Here is a 16173-nt window from a genome sequence, read left to right on the forward strand (position 1 = left end):
GTGATGGATTGAGATCTATGTTTGTACTTTCTATTTTTTTTTGTAATTAAAATAAATAGACAAATAATCCTAAATCAATCAATTTCAATAGAGTGTATCTAATTTATTTAATTTCAATTTACCGATATTAAAAATTCCTTATTAAATATCAAAGGAAAATTTTTGTTTTTTATTTTTTTTAAAAGGAGAAAAAGCTTAGAAATTATATGGCAATATTTATGTGCAATTTCCTTTTTTAATTACTTTGTATATTAATCTCCCCACCTGAACTTTTTTTTTCAAAAATGTGATCTTTTGTAATCTTTTAAAAAATTTTTAGGTTACGTCTTACATAAAATCGAGTCATTTTGCCAATTTTACCTTGAATTTTTCTAATTGAAAAAATTTATCCGCTTTTTTTTAAAAAATTATTAATTTTGATAATCAATAGAGAATATTTACAAAAATGGCTGATATCTTAATATATTTGTATATCTCAAAGAATCAGTTCTATAAACTAAAAAAAGCTCATATTTGATCTTAAAATAGCGGGCTCAAATTATTTTGCTATGTTTTGGATAAAAATATAGTCTATTTTCTGTATAAGCTGGGTATAGTTTTATAATTTTTCTACCAACTTTGATTTATTTGGCCCCAAAATAATGAATGCAAATGATTTATATTAAACAAATGCATTTGATTGAAATAAGAATGAATAATGATAATGATAATGGCTAAAATACAAAAAAATAAATTGAATGGTAATTGAAATAAAAAATATTTATATTAAATTTGTTTTATAGTATTTTAAGGTGAGAAAAGGTTAAAAGACTATTTATTTATCTACTTGATTATATAAAAAAGCTTTAAAGTAATTTATTGCAAAAAATCTTTAAGCAAAATTATGTATTTAATGTTCTATTTAAAATTAAAAGTAAACCTTTTTAAGATATAAAAAAATTTAAACAAATCTATGATATTTAAAGCAAGCTGTTATTCTAAAAAAATGAATATTCTATAATTCCAAGTCTGATATTTATACTAACCAAATTGAAGCACCAAATCAAAATAACTCTACATTCTTCTTGTTGGCGAAACAAAATTAATTTAAAATAACTTCTATTTTGATGTTGAATTTAAGTAATTTATATGAAATGAGGTAAAAATACTTTTTATTCTAAGAAAGAGTTTTGCTTTTTAAAGTCTCTATATCATTTTAAAAAAAGTATTTAAATCAAGTAAGGAAACCTTCTTAATAAATTTACTCTTACGAATTAAAAATTTAAAAAAGTAACTTAATTTTACCTTTCTAGTTAAGTAAATTTCTAACAGTTTATAAATCAAATATTAATAAATCGTATGAAGCATATTATTATGCTTACAAATTGTGATAGAAAGATAAGAAACTTAAACAATTATTTATTGTGTAATTTTACATCTAAAACATTGAGTTATTTTCAATTAAATTACTAGTAAATTTGATCACTAACCATTCGTTTCTATTAAAAAAATTAATATTTGTAATTACCAACTTAAACTAATTTGAGCTTATCAAGTTGGTAGTAAAATATTAAAACTTAAAAATAGAAAATCAATTATTACTGAAAAATAGTAATTTTTTTTCTGTTTCTTCAAACATGTACTTGCTAGAAACTATTTTCTATCTATAAAATGAAAGTTTTTTTTCTATACCTAATCTCTAACAACTAATTTTGCCATACAATTTTTTTTTCTACTAACTAAAATTTCTTTCTTGTTTTTAATTTTGTATCTTTAAAAAGCAAAATTCAAATTTTTCTATTAGATAATAATCATTCATATTTTAATCCAAATTCTTTTTAAATTCATTAATGATTATTCTGATAAGTTATTGAGTGTATATTTTTTTAATTAATCTAAAATTTAATTATATTATAATTTTAATTTTTTTAATTGTTTTATATTTTTTAATTCATAAAGTAAATTGTATTAATTTTATTCTCTTTTAAAATAAAATTTTAACTGATTGCGAAAAAAATGGAATAAAAGGTGGTATAGATTTTAAAAATCTCAAAATTTTAAATATTGAGATTACCTATATTATAATATTCATTCATTCATTTATTATAAACTAGCAATTCATCAAAATGAATATAAATTGTCACAGATATATGTTTATAAAACAATAATAATAGTTGTTTAACCAATATGTTGATTTTAACTCTTTTATTATACTAATGTAAATTTTATTAAGAAATCTAGTTTGAGTTTAGATAGTGATTAAAGGGAAACACTTGAAAAGAAAAAATAAACGTTATAATAGGAAAGTTTAAGTAAGTAGTAAAGATGAGCGTTTAAACAAGTTAGTTTTAATAATAAGTATAAATGGAGCAAGGTAATACAATTTATAGATTTTAAAATATATTTTTAGTGTATTTAGCAGCCAAGCTGCGTGTTAATTCTTTTTAGCAAAGAATATTTGGAGGATGAATTATCGATCATAATTTTATCAAAATATTAGATAATTATAACAAAATGAATTATTGTTTCTAAAAATTAGACACAAATTAAAACTAGAAGCATTTCAACGAGTTCTTAACAGAAAGCTATGATGAAAATGACAAAAAAAACCATTGTAATATAGGTAGAGCTCGTGACGACTTAAGCGTTTTTGATAACTAAGAAGCAGACTTGGTTTAGTAACAAGAATAAGAAAGACATGTCAATGAATTAATAGATAAATACAACTCCTAAATGGAATTTTATAAACCATAGAAAACAGAATAAAATAAAATAAATTCTAACTCTAGTTAAATAAAAGGAAATTCTTCAGCAGTGAGAAATGAATCTAGCCCAATGAAATAGAGTGATTACTAATTTCAAAATACATAAAATCAACAATTTTAATAGCGTTCATAATATGAGGAATTTTAAGAAAAGCCAATTCCTTTGACAGCAGTCCTAGCTGAAGAAAGATAAAAAAATTAATATATATAAGCCAGCGGAGCCTTAAATGCATAAAGCTTGCAAAATGATGATTATGAATTCTGTCCAAACTGCAATAGGAAATTTTTTTCTGGTCGTTTAAATCTTCATTTAAAAAGCTGCAAGCCTAACAAGCCTCTAAAGCCAATAAAAAAATAATCACATATTTCAAATGAAGAGGATCAATAGTAGTTATCACCTTAAAGGAATAATTCAAGCACTGTTCAATTTAATGTAAATAATATTTGTTTTAACTCAATGATATGCAAAATCAATAGTCTTTCAGATTGGCGTAAAAAGCATTTTAAAACCATAAGCATTAAAATATTATGCTTGTAACTGTGATAGACTTTTTATAAACCAATTTATAAATTGGCTTTTATATAAAAGAAATTAGAAAGCATTTTTTTTAACATCTATTCATTTTTATATATTGAATGCTTTAATTTAAATAACTAGAAGAATTCTGAAGCCAGTAGCACTAATAATATAGCATTGTAAAACAAAGAAAATGATGAATAAATGAACAAAAGTTAGAAAAATAAATCTTAAATAAATCCTAATACTGAAAAAGAAGAGAATTTCTAATAGTCAAAGTATAATTTAGATATATTCGAGCACAAGATCAACAATTAGCATGATGAATAACAAGTATTAATAAATTCTTTTCTTTCTTATTCTGTCTCTTTCGTAGATCAATAAGATATTATGTTTGAATTTTATAAGCAAGCACACACGCTATATAAATATAAAATAATTAGAAAGCGTCAATTAAGGACTTTTTTACTATCAAATATTAAATATTTAAAGATAAAATTGATTTACTAAAATTTTTTAATTATTTGATTTGTATCAGATAATATTAATAAAATATTTCAAATCGTAGCATATAGCATTTGTTTCATAGTTTTAGAATTGCAGAACTTCATCATTATTATAATTAATAAATTTTATTTATTTTAATTTTTGTTCAGATTCTAAATAGATTCATATTTACTTTTATTTAGAGTGAAGATAATAGAGTTTAATGCGACATATGCGGAAGAAAATTCATGCAAGACAGAATCGAAAAACATTAAGTTGCTTGCTCTAAATCATAGAAAGCAAGGCCAGTTTACAATTCTAGTGCAGCTAGAGTGAATAATTATATAATTTATTAATTATAATTTAATCCATCGAAATAAAGCATAATTGACGTTATTTTATTTATTATTTTAATCTTAAAGTGTCCTGAAGATGAAAATGGTAAAAAACTAATATCTACAACCAATCTTTTACCACCAAAGGCTGCTAAAAAGGTTTCTGAAACATCAGTTATTCCAATTAAAGGACCTCCATAAATAAATTTAAAAGAGTAGGAACCAACAACAAATGAAAATTCTAAAATTGGAATAAATAAACCAGTTAATGCATAAAAAAATAGTACAACCCCATCTCAAAAGGCAAATAATCAGATAAAACAACTGCATACTGAATAAAAAAATCATAATAATGATGAGAAATAAAAAAAATTACCTAAATGGAAAATTGAGCACTAGCAATTTTTAGAAAATATACGTTACAACAAGAAAATAAAACAAGTAATAATAATTTATATTGAAACTGTTATGCTAAACCATTTTCTTCGCTAAAATAATAGATTGAAAAAGAAGGAGGAGATAAATCATAAATAGAAAGACCAGTAGATGATTTAGAAGCCTTGGGGTATATTTAATGTTAATACTGTCAAAGAAAATTTGCAAAAGGTAGATAGATTTTTTGTTTTTTTTTTAAATAGTTCAGCGGCTGAAAATATATTAATCTCTACACTTTCTTTTTGAAATAAACCAGCCATAAGGCTATTTCTTAATTTATGATTATAAATGCATTTAATTTTATAATATAACATATTTAAATAAATTAATACCAAATTTATTCATACTACTAAATGATTTTTTTTAGTGGGGATTTAATAATAATTTTTGCAAATTAACCTTTACTTACTAAAATTAGAAACTGCTGAAAGACATATTCCTTTATGCAAAAATATAATAAATAGACCTAAGCCACCCAGATAGCCTTCTAGGTAGAACTCAGATAAAGGAACTGGCTCAATTAATTAACAAGAAAATAAAAGGCAAGCAGTAAAAAAGATAATCGCTAAAAATAATTTTTCAAGTATTAAATAACTAAATTCTATTCAAATTACTATTTAATCATATTAATTTTGTGAAACATTATAAAAAAGGTGAAGACACAGAGACCTAAATTAAATCAAATATATCTTCAAATGGAGATATTTAGCAACAGTAAACAAATGACAATTCTGACTAAACTAGCTTAATTTCTAATAAAACGCTAAATACTACTGGAGGAACTGGGGCAAGCTATAGCTCAAATATTTAAAAAACAACGAATAAAATATCATCTGCCGTGTATGATAAATAAAACTAAGAATAAAATGCAAAGAGTCGAACAGGACTATTACCTGATCTAAATATAAAGTAGAGTGATAAAAAATACTTTACATCAAGGAAATTTGGAAGTTGTAAGATAATTAATTTATTTAACTATCAAAAAAACAAAGAAATAAATTAAAAATTTTACTATTTAATTCACTTTAACACATTTAAATTTTTCAAATTAAACAATTGCTTTTTATATGCAACGTGCATTTAAATATATAGAAAATTCATGTGTTATAAGTAAATAATTATTACTTTATTTCAAATAGATAATAACAGGAGCTCAAATGCAAACAACAACAGTAATAGCGAAATTTAAAAACAAAAACTCTATGAAGATATATACACAAGAGCATAGTAAATTGGTTCAGTTTAATGTCCTCATTGTGAAAGAGTGTTTGCCAAACATGCTTCTGAGAGACACATTCCAATTTGTAAAAATGTTCTAAATAGACCCAACCCCTTGGCTGATATTACTAGAAATACAAGGTAAATTGTCGAATTATTCTTATATTTTATCTTTACTTCCTAATTTTTCTAATGTAATAATAATTTTCTGTCTTAACTCAATTTCAATTCCTAAAATAGATAAAGTCTACCTAAAAAAATTTCTGCACAGAATGGTATGTATACTCAGAGATAGAGTCTCGGTCATAATTAATCTTCTCCTAAGCACTCTGATACAAACAGAGCTGTTTACGATGGTTAAAATTACTAGAAACCAAGGACAAGTGATAGCAATATGGCAAATAAAATAAGTAGTAATCTTAACAGCACTAATCCAACAAATTTTTGTGGATTTTGTGGATTCTAATTTGCCATGGATCACAAATATTGTGGGAGCTGTGGGAAAAAAAGATTTAGCACAGCTAAAAATGGCTACATTTCAAGTAAATAGATGGGGTCAAAGTAAAATTTCGATAATAATAACAACAATTCAGTTATAAATAAAACAGCAACTAATATAGATTGAAGATAAATTTTAGTTTAATATCCCTCCCTACCTCTTTCTCTATGAAAATTTTCTTTACTTTAAATTAAAAATATCTTTCAAAGTGAATGATTTAAGTTACATTGTGATTGAAAACAAATCTAATAATTTGACAAAAATATTGCTTCTATAAAATTAAATAATTTATTGCCAATTTATAAAATTAACCAAATAGTTTTTTTTCTTTATTGAAAATAAAGAAATCTATGCTAACTCAGATGAACAGATTGATAGATATAAAAAAAAATATTATACCTAATTAAAAAAATTTCAAATTTTATTAAAAAAATTTATTTGTATTGAACTTTAATTCTCCCTTAATACCTTTATTAATATTTTTGTATATAATTATATGGCTGCTTATAATTCTACAACATTTTCTTTGAATAAAATAAAATAATTTTGTAAAATATTGGTTTAAAAGTGTATAAGAACTCAAATAGTTCATATTTTTTTTTTGAAATTTTTATTAATCTTGATGAATTTTTTACTTACTGTTAGGAGGCTAAAAACAACAAAGTATATTGACTTTATAGTATTGATAAAATAATATAATAAATATCTAATTAGTAAGGAAGATAAAAATTCACTCTTATTTTCTCTAACTTTGAATTTATAATTTTATTATATCTTGAGAATGGCAGGGTAAATATACAATGTATGTATTTAACTTTATTTAATTACTTAAATCAAAATTTTGGAAGTAAAAATTTAGAAAGAAATGTAATATTTTTATATTAACTACCCTCTATCTTTTTCTTAATTAGAATGAATGGCAAATCAATAGCAAAAAATTAGTTTTACAAACCATTAATAACTATCTAAAATAATTTTTTTTCATACAGAATATTAAAGTAAGGGAAATTTTAAGTGACTTTGTAAGCGTAGCCAAACTTAGAACAAAGATTTTTACATGTATCTATAGCATTTTGTTTTGCTAAACCTTTCTGGTTAAATATGTATTATTCAAATTAATAACATATATTGCCTTTTAAGTGGTTTGATTTTTTTAAATTTTCACAAGCTAATTTGACAAAAATGAAATTGGCTTACAATTTTAACAAAAATAAACTACAATAAAAACTCCGTTGATAAAAAATAACTTCAAAATATGTATCTCCATAATATAAAATCTACACTTTGCAAATAAAAGAAAAGAAATCACTCAAAAATATTGAAAGTATGTCGAAAAACCTTTCAAATTTTACAAAAAATTCCAAAAGTTTCAATAATATTAATGATCATTTAATGGGCACAAATTAATATTTAGCAGCATTGATTGATTTAAGCATTATTTTAGTTGCTTACTAAATATACATTAACTTAAGAATAGTCTAGACAAAATTAATCATATAATTTCTTTCATCATTTCTCTCCTTAAATTCTTTACAAAGAGCTATGTCTCATTAATAATATGAACAGTCTTATTACCTTCATTATTAATGCATTCTACGAATTAATCATCTTACTTAATCTTTAAGCACTTTTCTTCCATTTATTTGCGGATTTTCTTTTCAAATTTTGTTTAAAAAAATCAATTAAAATCCAAAAGAAAATGCACAAATTTTACCTCTTATTGATAATCCAAATAGTTTTAAACAAAATATTTGTAAGATTTTCTAAAGCTGGTAAATTTCTTTTTGCAACTCTAAAAGTCTTACTCTTTTTCATGCTTAAAGCATACTGTTTGAATTTTTTCAATGACTGCTTTCTTTAAAGTTAGATAAATATTGAGATTAATAACTAACTATGATCTCAAAGTAATAATAATTTACCACCCTAAAAAATGGATCAGGTGGTTTTAAAGTCTAAAATAATTAAATAATTTAAAATCACTTCAAAAAGTATCTATTCCTTCAAGAAATTGCTGGAGGATAGATAGTTCTCCATTGAAATCATAAGATCCATTATTTAAAATTTTCAAATTTTTTATCGCTTAATAAGAAAAGAAAGATAGATGATTTTGGAATTAAAAAGAAAAAATCTTAATTTGCTTTTTTTCATATAATTTTCAAAAATTAATCTGTAAGTAAAATAAGAATACTTTGTAATTGATTGATAGATAGTAATTAAGATAAATAAACATCTTTTATTTATCCTTCTTAGTCAAATAATTATGAAGAATAAATATAAATTTTTTAAGGCATGGATTACAATATCAATGTCTTATTTTCTTTTTTTGCAATTGTTTATTTACAATTTTTTATGATTATTTACAGTGTGCTTAATTTGAGATTATATATTCGGCATTTCCTTTTATTCTGTAATCTTGCCTTTTTTATTGATATTCTTATTTATTCTGATATAAGATAAAAAAAAAAACTAAAGGTAAAATAAATTAAACTATTTATAATTTTCTTATTGGTTGTAGTACGGTTTCGAATTACCATTTTTTTTCTAACTATTTTTAATAGATTATGATTAGTTAATTAATTTAATTTGACATTTCCTATGTTTAAGAACAAGTGTGCTCTCTAGTTTTATCATATAAAAAACTTTGTTAAATTATAATTCAAAATTTACATTTTTTTATGAGGTTAAATATTAAAAAATTCAATTTTTTTTACTTTCAAATTTAAAGTTCTTTCTTTAAATTAATTTGAATTTACTTTTACGATAGAAAAACCATATAATCACTCTAACAAAAAATATCAATTTGGATAAATACTACTATTATTACTTTTCAACAATACAACTAATAAGTGAAGTAATAGACTTAATAATTTTTTTCTACTCATTTTCGTGCTAATATAAAAATATTAGTAATATTTAGCCAAAACTAAAAGCTAATCAATAAAAAATAAATTTCTTTACTTATTTGATTATAAAAATTTACTTTTAGATTAGTTATATTTCATATCAAATTAGTGTAATTTCCCTAATGATCCAAACTATTGGTTATAGTAGCACATTCTCTAAAAATAAAAATTTTAAGTCAAATTTAGTTTAGAAGTAATACTTAGACTAACAAAACTATTGCAACGGTATATATTATTATATCAAGGATTAAGAAATTTACAAAATTCAAGAGTTTTTTATTTCATCTAATTCAAGAATACCTATTTTTAAGTTTTAAATGACTGATTATCTTTTTTTTTCTTCTATCTATTTATCTGTCTGTGTACCCTTAATCTAATTAATTACGTCTAAGTTTTTTAGTACATATTTTATAAAGAAAAAATGACTGTATCTATCTAGTACTTAGAATATTATTTTTAATAATTTACAAAAATAATATATCATATCAAATTAAATTAAATTCTTGTTTGTACGTATTTATCAATATAAACTTTTTTAAGAATTCCTTTTGAAAGCAATTAAATTTTATGTAAGCATAATCTATAAATTCTGCTTTATAATAACCTTTATAATAATCCCACAATGTATTTGATTTTAATATATATAAATATCTTCTTCATTAAATATATCTTTACATAATTTAATTAGACAAAAATGCAGAAAAAATACAAAATTTATTTTTCCTTGAATAAGATTTTTATCTTACACTTCATTTTATCAGCTAATTTCAAAATTATTTAATACTCTTTAATTAAATTTATTCCATTCGACCTATTTGTTTGGATCTTACCCTATACGATATATGATTTTTTTTATATAAAAATTAGAGACTTCTTTATGAAATTTTAAAAACATTAAACTTATTTTGATATTATTTAGGATTATTTCTAATATTTAGCATCAAATTAACTTAAAAAATACTTTACAATTTTTTTATTTTTACAATTCTAATATTAAAATTTGCTAACTTATTATTAATAATAATAAATAAAAAGTGTGTAATATTATTTTTTATTATCAAAATGTTTAAATCTAGCTTTTAAAAAAATGTAAAGTATCAATACATACTTTGAGTAAGATAAAAATAATAAGTAATCAGCTTGACTCTTATTAATTTAATTTTAATTAAAGTAAATTTATTACCAAGTAAATAGCTGTTATTCAAAAGGAAATATGTTTAAATAGCACTAATCCATAGAAGATTAAATAATATTACATTTTTCAAAATTTATTTTATAAAAATCATAGATACTAGAATTGTTACAATATATAGGATTTCGGTATATAACAATTGAATATTAGATTTGAAAAATATCGATATCGATCAATTTGTATTTTTATTTATTCTCATTGTTTTTATGAAAATGATATCAAAATTTTCAAAATATATTGATTTACTCTAACAAGTTTATTAAATTATATTAGATAATTTTAAAAGAAAAAATTATCAAAATTATTTTCATTTCAATATCAGAGCAATAAAATGTTTAAATATAAAACCTCGCATTATTTATTCTAAATAAATTTTAATGATAGAATATAAATTTCAGAATATTCAAAATAGAATCAAAATATTAAATTTGAAATTAAAAATATTTTCATTTTAAAAAGAAATTATTAATTTTATGTTTAATGTAAATTTTTATTTTTAAGGTTACTTTAGAATTCAATTTGTTGTTTTTTTTATTAATGCTAATATAATTTATTTGTTTTAAATTTCATTAAGAATCAAATAACTCTTTTCAAGTAATGAAAATATAATATTTGATTTTTAGAAGAATATAAGTTTAAAACTACATAATCTATTAATTATAAATAAAAAAAAGTATTATTAATTCATGATAAAAATAAATACTTAAATTAAAACTTAGTAATTAGCAACAAGTAAACAAAATTAATGAAAATATATTGAACAAATTTTGATAATTGTAAAGTTATTTTCTATTTTATCTATTTTTTTATTTATTTTGATACACAAAAAATAAAAATTTATATAAGAATTTATCTTCATGATGAAAAAGATAGATGAAAATCTATTGAATAAACTTGATTAAACAAATAAATATACTTTTTTATTTAGGCATACTTTAATTACAAATATATTAAGGTCAACTATGGAAATCTTTTTCATTCAAATTTGATTAAATACATTTAACTTATTCATACATTTTAATATGTTAAGTATGGGTTTTAATAATAAAAAAAAGTTGATTTATTTGAAAAAAATAGTTTTCTTTCTAAAAATCAAAAATTTATCAAATTACCAATTTAATCAAGTAAAATAAATTCAAAATTTCTGTTTGTTTGCCCAACTTTTTAATGCAAAACTTTTAATTAAATAAGATTAAAATCAAAATTAAATAAAAAAAGTAATGAATATAAAGGATTTATTAAGAGTAATTTTAGGTCAAAATACAAAGTTTATGTTTATTTAAACTATAATTGAGGGAGTTTTTAGCTATATTTAATATAAAAAAAATAGAATGTTAATTATTCAAATTTGTTTTAATAAGTGATAAATATTAAACTAGTTGGCATTTTTATAACTTATATTTTTCTCATTAATTATTGAGAAAAACCCTTTTATGTCTAAATAAAAATAAATTTTTTAAAACTTTAAAAATGAGTATTCAATATTTCAATTTTGTTTGAAACATTAAAAAATAAATACTTAAATTTGTATTTATAAATTCAAATCTAAAAAAATAAATTTATGAAAATTTATTTTATATATTTTATTAAACAAATATAAATTATATGTTAAATGATTAATACTCATTTGATTTTTGTTTCATTCATATAAAATTAAATAATTAGATTTATAAATTTAAATAAATTGAATAAATTTTAGTTTACAAATAAATATTCTTTATATGTTTATATAAATATATTTCAATTTTGTTTAAGACATAAAAAAAAAATATTTAGATTAGAATTTATTAAATCTACCTAAAGTAAAAATAATTAATTATAAGATAATGAATAAATTTTAGTAAAAAAATAGATATTCTATGATTAGGCTTGTTAAAAAATAAATTTGATTAAATGCTATTCACCAAATCTGCTTTATAACTAAAATAAATTTTGATTGTATTCTACATTTAATAAAGTTATTAAAAATTTGATAAGGAAATCGAACTGTTAATAATTGCGGAACAACTTTATCAAATAACCAATGATTTTTATTAAAATTACATTTTTTATAAGTATAAAAGTAAATATTTAATTTTTTTATAAAAATATTCAAAAAAAGAAAATATATTATAATTTAATGGATAATCAGTCTTAATTTTCAAATCTTTAAAAGCTTAGCGAGTCATATCACTCACCTTTAAGTATAAATATATATTTTTAAAGCCAAAAAAGTTTACTCATTAGTATTTTAGGGTAATATAATTAGGTTGATGATTTCTCTGCTAGTGAAATGCATTAAGAAATGTCATAAAATACTAATTCAATTTCTCCTAAAAAGCTATCATCACTTTCATACCCTATATAAACATTTGATACAGTAAAATAGTACTTTGGTCAAATTTTTTGCAAAATAATACATTTTAAATTCACATAGATGAAGAGATTTAACACATATAAAGCTTAAGTAGAAAAAAGGAAAAATGAATCATTGAACAGCTCTAGATTTTAAGAGTTATATGAAGATGGTTAAAAAATTTAAAAGAAGAGAGAGGAGTAAATTAGAAAGAAGTAAGAAGAAGAATAGAATTATAAAGACCCTGAATGTACATTTAAGCCTAAAATAAAAAAATATAATACTTAATCTGCTGATTAGGATAAAAAAACAATATTTGATAAAAATCAAGAGTGGAAATAAAAAGTAGAAGATAAAATGTAAACAAAATACGAGAATTTAACTGATAAAGATCTCAAAGAATGCACATTTCACCCTAATATTGTAAATTTATGCTGTCTAATTAATCCTTTATTTGATCATTTATATTATTATAAAATTATATTTTAAAAGATATCAAACAATAAATTAACATAAAAACAGGATTAAGATTGGAAAAATAAATTTGAGGAACCTCTTTCTGATTTTAATTCGAAAGGTATTCCATAATTTTTAAAGAGATAAGTTATTGCTAGAAAAATGAAAGAATATAAAGACTTTATTATGAATTATCCTCATAGAAAGCATGAAATGAAAAACAATACCTTTACTGTTCCCAATGAACCTGTTCTGGGAATATGTGAAAATCATATTAAATCTTTAGACAGAGTAAATTAATCAATCAATAATATCTTTTTTAATATTATGCTTTACAAAAAGCCACTTATACCAGAACATTTATTTGACAGTTTTGAGCAATAGCTGCACCCTAGATAATATCGTTCATCCCTCTCAGATAGTAAGCATAACAAACAAGATCAACCATTAAATTAAACTTACAGAAAAATGATTGTAAAATTGTTAAATATAAATTTTTTTATGAGAAAAATAAAATAATAAATTAATAGGATAACTAAATTCAGATTGATCCTAAATCTAATTTCTAAGATGCATTAAAATAATTACATGAAGCCTTACATAATATTGAAATTTGATTTTAAGAATTTAATTTAATAATTTTTATTTTCTAAAATTAAAATAAAATATTTAAAAAATAATTTTTTATGTAAAAATTTATCTTTCTATTTTAGAGTATTAATTAAGAGTTTGAAACTATTATAATAATTTTGATGAATATTATTTTAAAATTTTAATATTTTTATATTTGTTTTTATTTATAATTCACTCAAAAAGTAACATCTTAACATATATTTTTTATAAATACATACTTAAATTAATTTTAATGTATTTTAGTTCATTTAATACTCAATTTTATTTTTAATCTTTTTTTTTCACTATTAAAAATATACTTTTTAAACTATCACTTTTATTTATTGCTATCATCTTCCCTTTAAATTTCTTCTTTGAGCTAACCTTGATGTGCATTTAATTTACCTATAAAATAACATTTTAAAAATAATTAATAAAATAAATAAATAAATAATTTTTTTTCATTACCAAAGAACATTTCTTTATTAAATCCGTTATCCCACATAGCTTTTTTATCTACCTTCCTCATTTTTTCTATTCTAGATTTATTAATATAATAGTTATATATTTGATTAATTCATATTTAATTTAAAATATTTACTCTCTTCTTTCATTTTCTCTGTATTCAAATTATGCTTACAAATTTTCTTCACTACCAATACCCCAAATTTCTAAACATTAAACATCAAGTTTTGTTTATTGGCGTCCGTTACTAACGATACACCCATTTCCAAAAGTTTTATCTTCTGATTTAACATAAGAGTTGGCTTAAATATCATCATCTATCCAAAATCTAAATTAGTTAAAATCTTCATTTCCTCCAAAACCTTATTTTTTGTAACAAAATATATATAAGTCTTTTCTTTTTTTTCAAAATATTATGTAAAATTTTACCTAAACCTACTTTGTATTTAGATCTTTCAATTTACCTGTTGTTTAAATAGGCATAATTTGAAGATCCTTAACCTTCATAAGAATTGAATGTCCTATATGTAGGATAGAGTGAGAAGAGATATGTCTATGAATCACCTTAATATTCTATATTTACAAAAAAAATTTAAGCTTTTAAATTTACAATTTGTATTTACTTAATTGAGAATACCACTACTCTTAATGATAAGCTCCTATAATATGAGTTGAAGATTCATTTGTTTCTTTATTTACTTCTTTATGCTTAATTAATATAAGAGTTGGTGCATTATATCCAAGAATAGCAAAGGCTAAGCGATTGAAACTAATACCAGATTTGCTTGAAGAATAAAGTAAATATAATCCTTTAGCATGCTAAATTGAAGAGTTATGAGAGTATAATATAGGTAAAAAATCATTTGAAATGATCTCAGATGGTTGAATAAATTCAGGACAAGATAGTTATTTAATTCCTATTAAGTTAAATATTATTTAAAATTGTAAATTTTTTTGATTTAATACTTACCATTGTAAACATAACCACTCCAGTAATCAATCAAAACTCTATTTATATATTGCAAAGTAGATTAAGTCTTATAAAAAAAATGATCAGCTGTTATCTCGTTTTGATTTTCTTCATATTCTATTTTCAAAAAAAATAAATTTTTTTAATAATAAGATTTTAACATAAAATATAATAATATAAATCTCTCTTCTTTCTTTCTTTGTTTAATTTGCATAAATTAATTATATTACTAAAGACTTGATCTAAGAACGCATTAATTACTTTATCAGATTCTACTCCAAAAATAAAGAGTATGTAATTCAAAACTTGAGAGCATTTTTCTCTAGTGAATATTGCTTTGTTAAATTAAATTGTATCCCATTCATCTACAAAGAACATGATCAAACAGAGGATTTCTAAGGATGTATACTTTTTCTTATTAAATTCTTCAAACATATAGCTTTGTTTACTTTTGGTCATGTATTCAACTATTAAAATATAAAAAATATTAATTATGAATTACTAATGTTTTAAAAATGATTAAGTAGAATTATTCTTCGGAATATTTTACTGACTGATGCAAATGTTTAAAATGTAACTTTCTTGTCTCCTTTTGAAGAATTTAGTTTGCTTGATATTGCTTGGAGCCATTTGTAAAATTATTATCTTTATTCAGGTTTAAAAGATAAAAAATTTTATAAACTCTCTGCATTGTCTATGTGTGCTTTTGAAATATCCTATTATTTAGAATAGCTAATAAACAGTTGAGTCAGACTCTTTTATTCTGCCTCACTAAATCTATTTTTATTTGCAGCGGGCTTTGATTTTTCAGCTCCCATTAACTTACTTTTATATGATATTATGTATAGATATCTATTTAATGCTTAAATTAATATTTAATTATTTTTTATACTTTTTTTATATTTGGAAATATTGTTTATAAAAAAATCTAAAATAGATAAATTAATCAGTTTACATTAATCAAAAATGTGGTAATGTAATAGATAATTAATATGTTCATATACAG

The 16173-nt window shown here is 21.1% G+C and overlaps 5 protein-coding genes across 5 annotated transcripts; 2 read left to right on the forward strand and 3 right to left on the reverse strand. All coding sequences in view use genetic code 6, as the record gives it.

The window, feature by feature from the left end:
- Positions 1-2304: 2304 nt before the first annotated feature.
- On the forward strand, positions 2305-6360 carry TTHERM_00151330 (A C2HC-type zinc-finger protein; the record flags this gene model as incomplete). Its single annotated transcript, XM_001021669.2, has 10 exons — positions 2305-2353; positions 2519-3177; positions 3403-3594; positions 3951-4079; positions 4170-4523; positions 4583-4688; positions 4936-5100; positions 5171-5470; positions 5657-5876; positions 5976-6360. The coding sequence occupies 10 exons, from the start codon at positions 2305-2307 to the stop codon at positions 6358-6360; spliced, it is 2559 nt and encodes an 852-aa protein (XP_001021669.2).
- Positions 6361-7726: 1366 nt separating this feature from the next.
- TTHERM_00151340 (hypothetical protein) lies at positions 7727-8286 on the reverse strand (the record flags this gene model as incomplete). The annotated part of the gene is made up of 3 exons (XM_001021670.3): positions 7727-7888; positions 7949-8089; positions 8215-8286. 3 exons carry the CDS (start codon positions 8284-8286, stop codon positions 7727-7729), a joined length of 375 nt encoding a protein of 124 aa, XP_001021670.2.
- Positions 8287-8484: 198 nt separating this feature from the next.
- Positions 8485-8865, reverse strand: TTHERM_000151349 (hypothetical protein; the record flags this gene model as incomplete). Its single annotated transcript, XM_012798985.1, has 1 exon — positions 8485-8865. The coding sequence occupies one exon, from the start codon at positions 8863-8865 to the stop codon at positions 8485-8487; it is 381 nt and encodes a 126-aa protein (XP_012654439.1).
- Positions 8866-12364: 3499 nt separating this feature from the next.
- TTHERM_00151350 (hypothetical protein) lies at positions 12365-13737 on the forward strand (the record flags this gene model as incomplete). The annotated part of the gene is made up of 6 exons (XM_001021671.2): positions 12365-12512; positions 12564-12688; positions 12746-13087; positions 13187-13411; positions 13463-13594; positions 13651-13737. Exons 1-6 carry the CDS (start codon positions 12449-12451, stop codon positions 13735-13737), a joined length of 975 nt encoding a protein of 324 aa, XP_001021671.2. The 5' UTR covers positions 12365-12448.
- Positions 13738-14063: 326 nt separating this feature from the next.
- TTHERM_00151360 (TLD protein) lies at positions 14064-15985 on the reverse strand (the record flags this gene model as incomplete). Its single annotated transcript, XM_001021672.2, has 8 exons — positions 14064-14137; positions 14201-14271; positions 14334-14559; positions 14627-14770; positions 14821-15114; positions 15168-15284; positions 15398-15634; positions 15718-15985. 8 exons carry the CDS (start codon positions 15983-15985, stop codon positions 14064-14066), a joined length of 1431 nt encoding a protein of 476 aa, XP_001021672.2.
- Between the last annotated feature and the right edge of the window lie 188 nt (positions 15986-16173).

This window comes from Tetrahymena thermophila (assembly GCF_000189635.1).
Source record: "Tetrahymena thermophila SB210 genomic scaffold scf_8254545, whole genome shotgun sequence".
NCBI lineage: Eukaryota > Ciliophora > Oligohymenophorea > Hymenostomatida > Tetrahymenidae > Tetrahymena > Tetrahymena thermophila.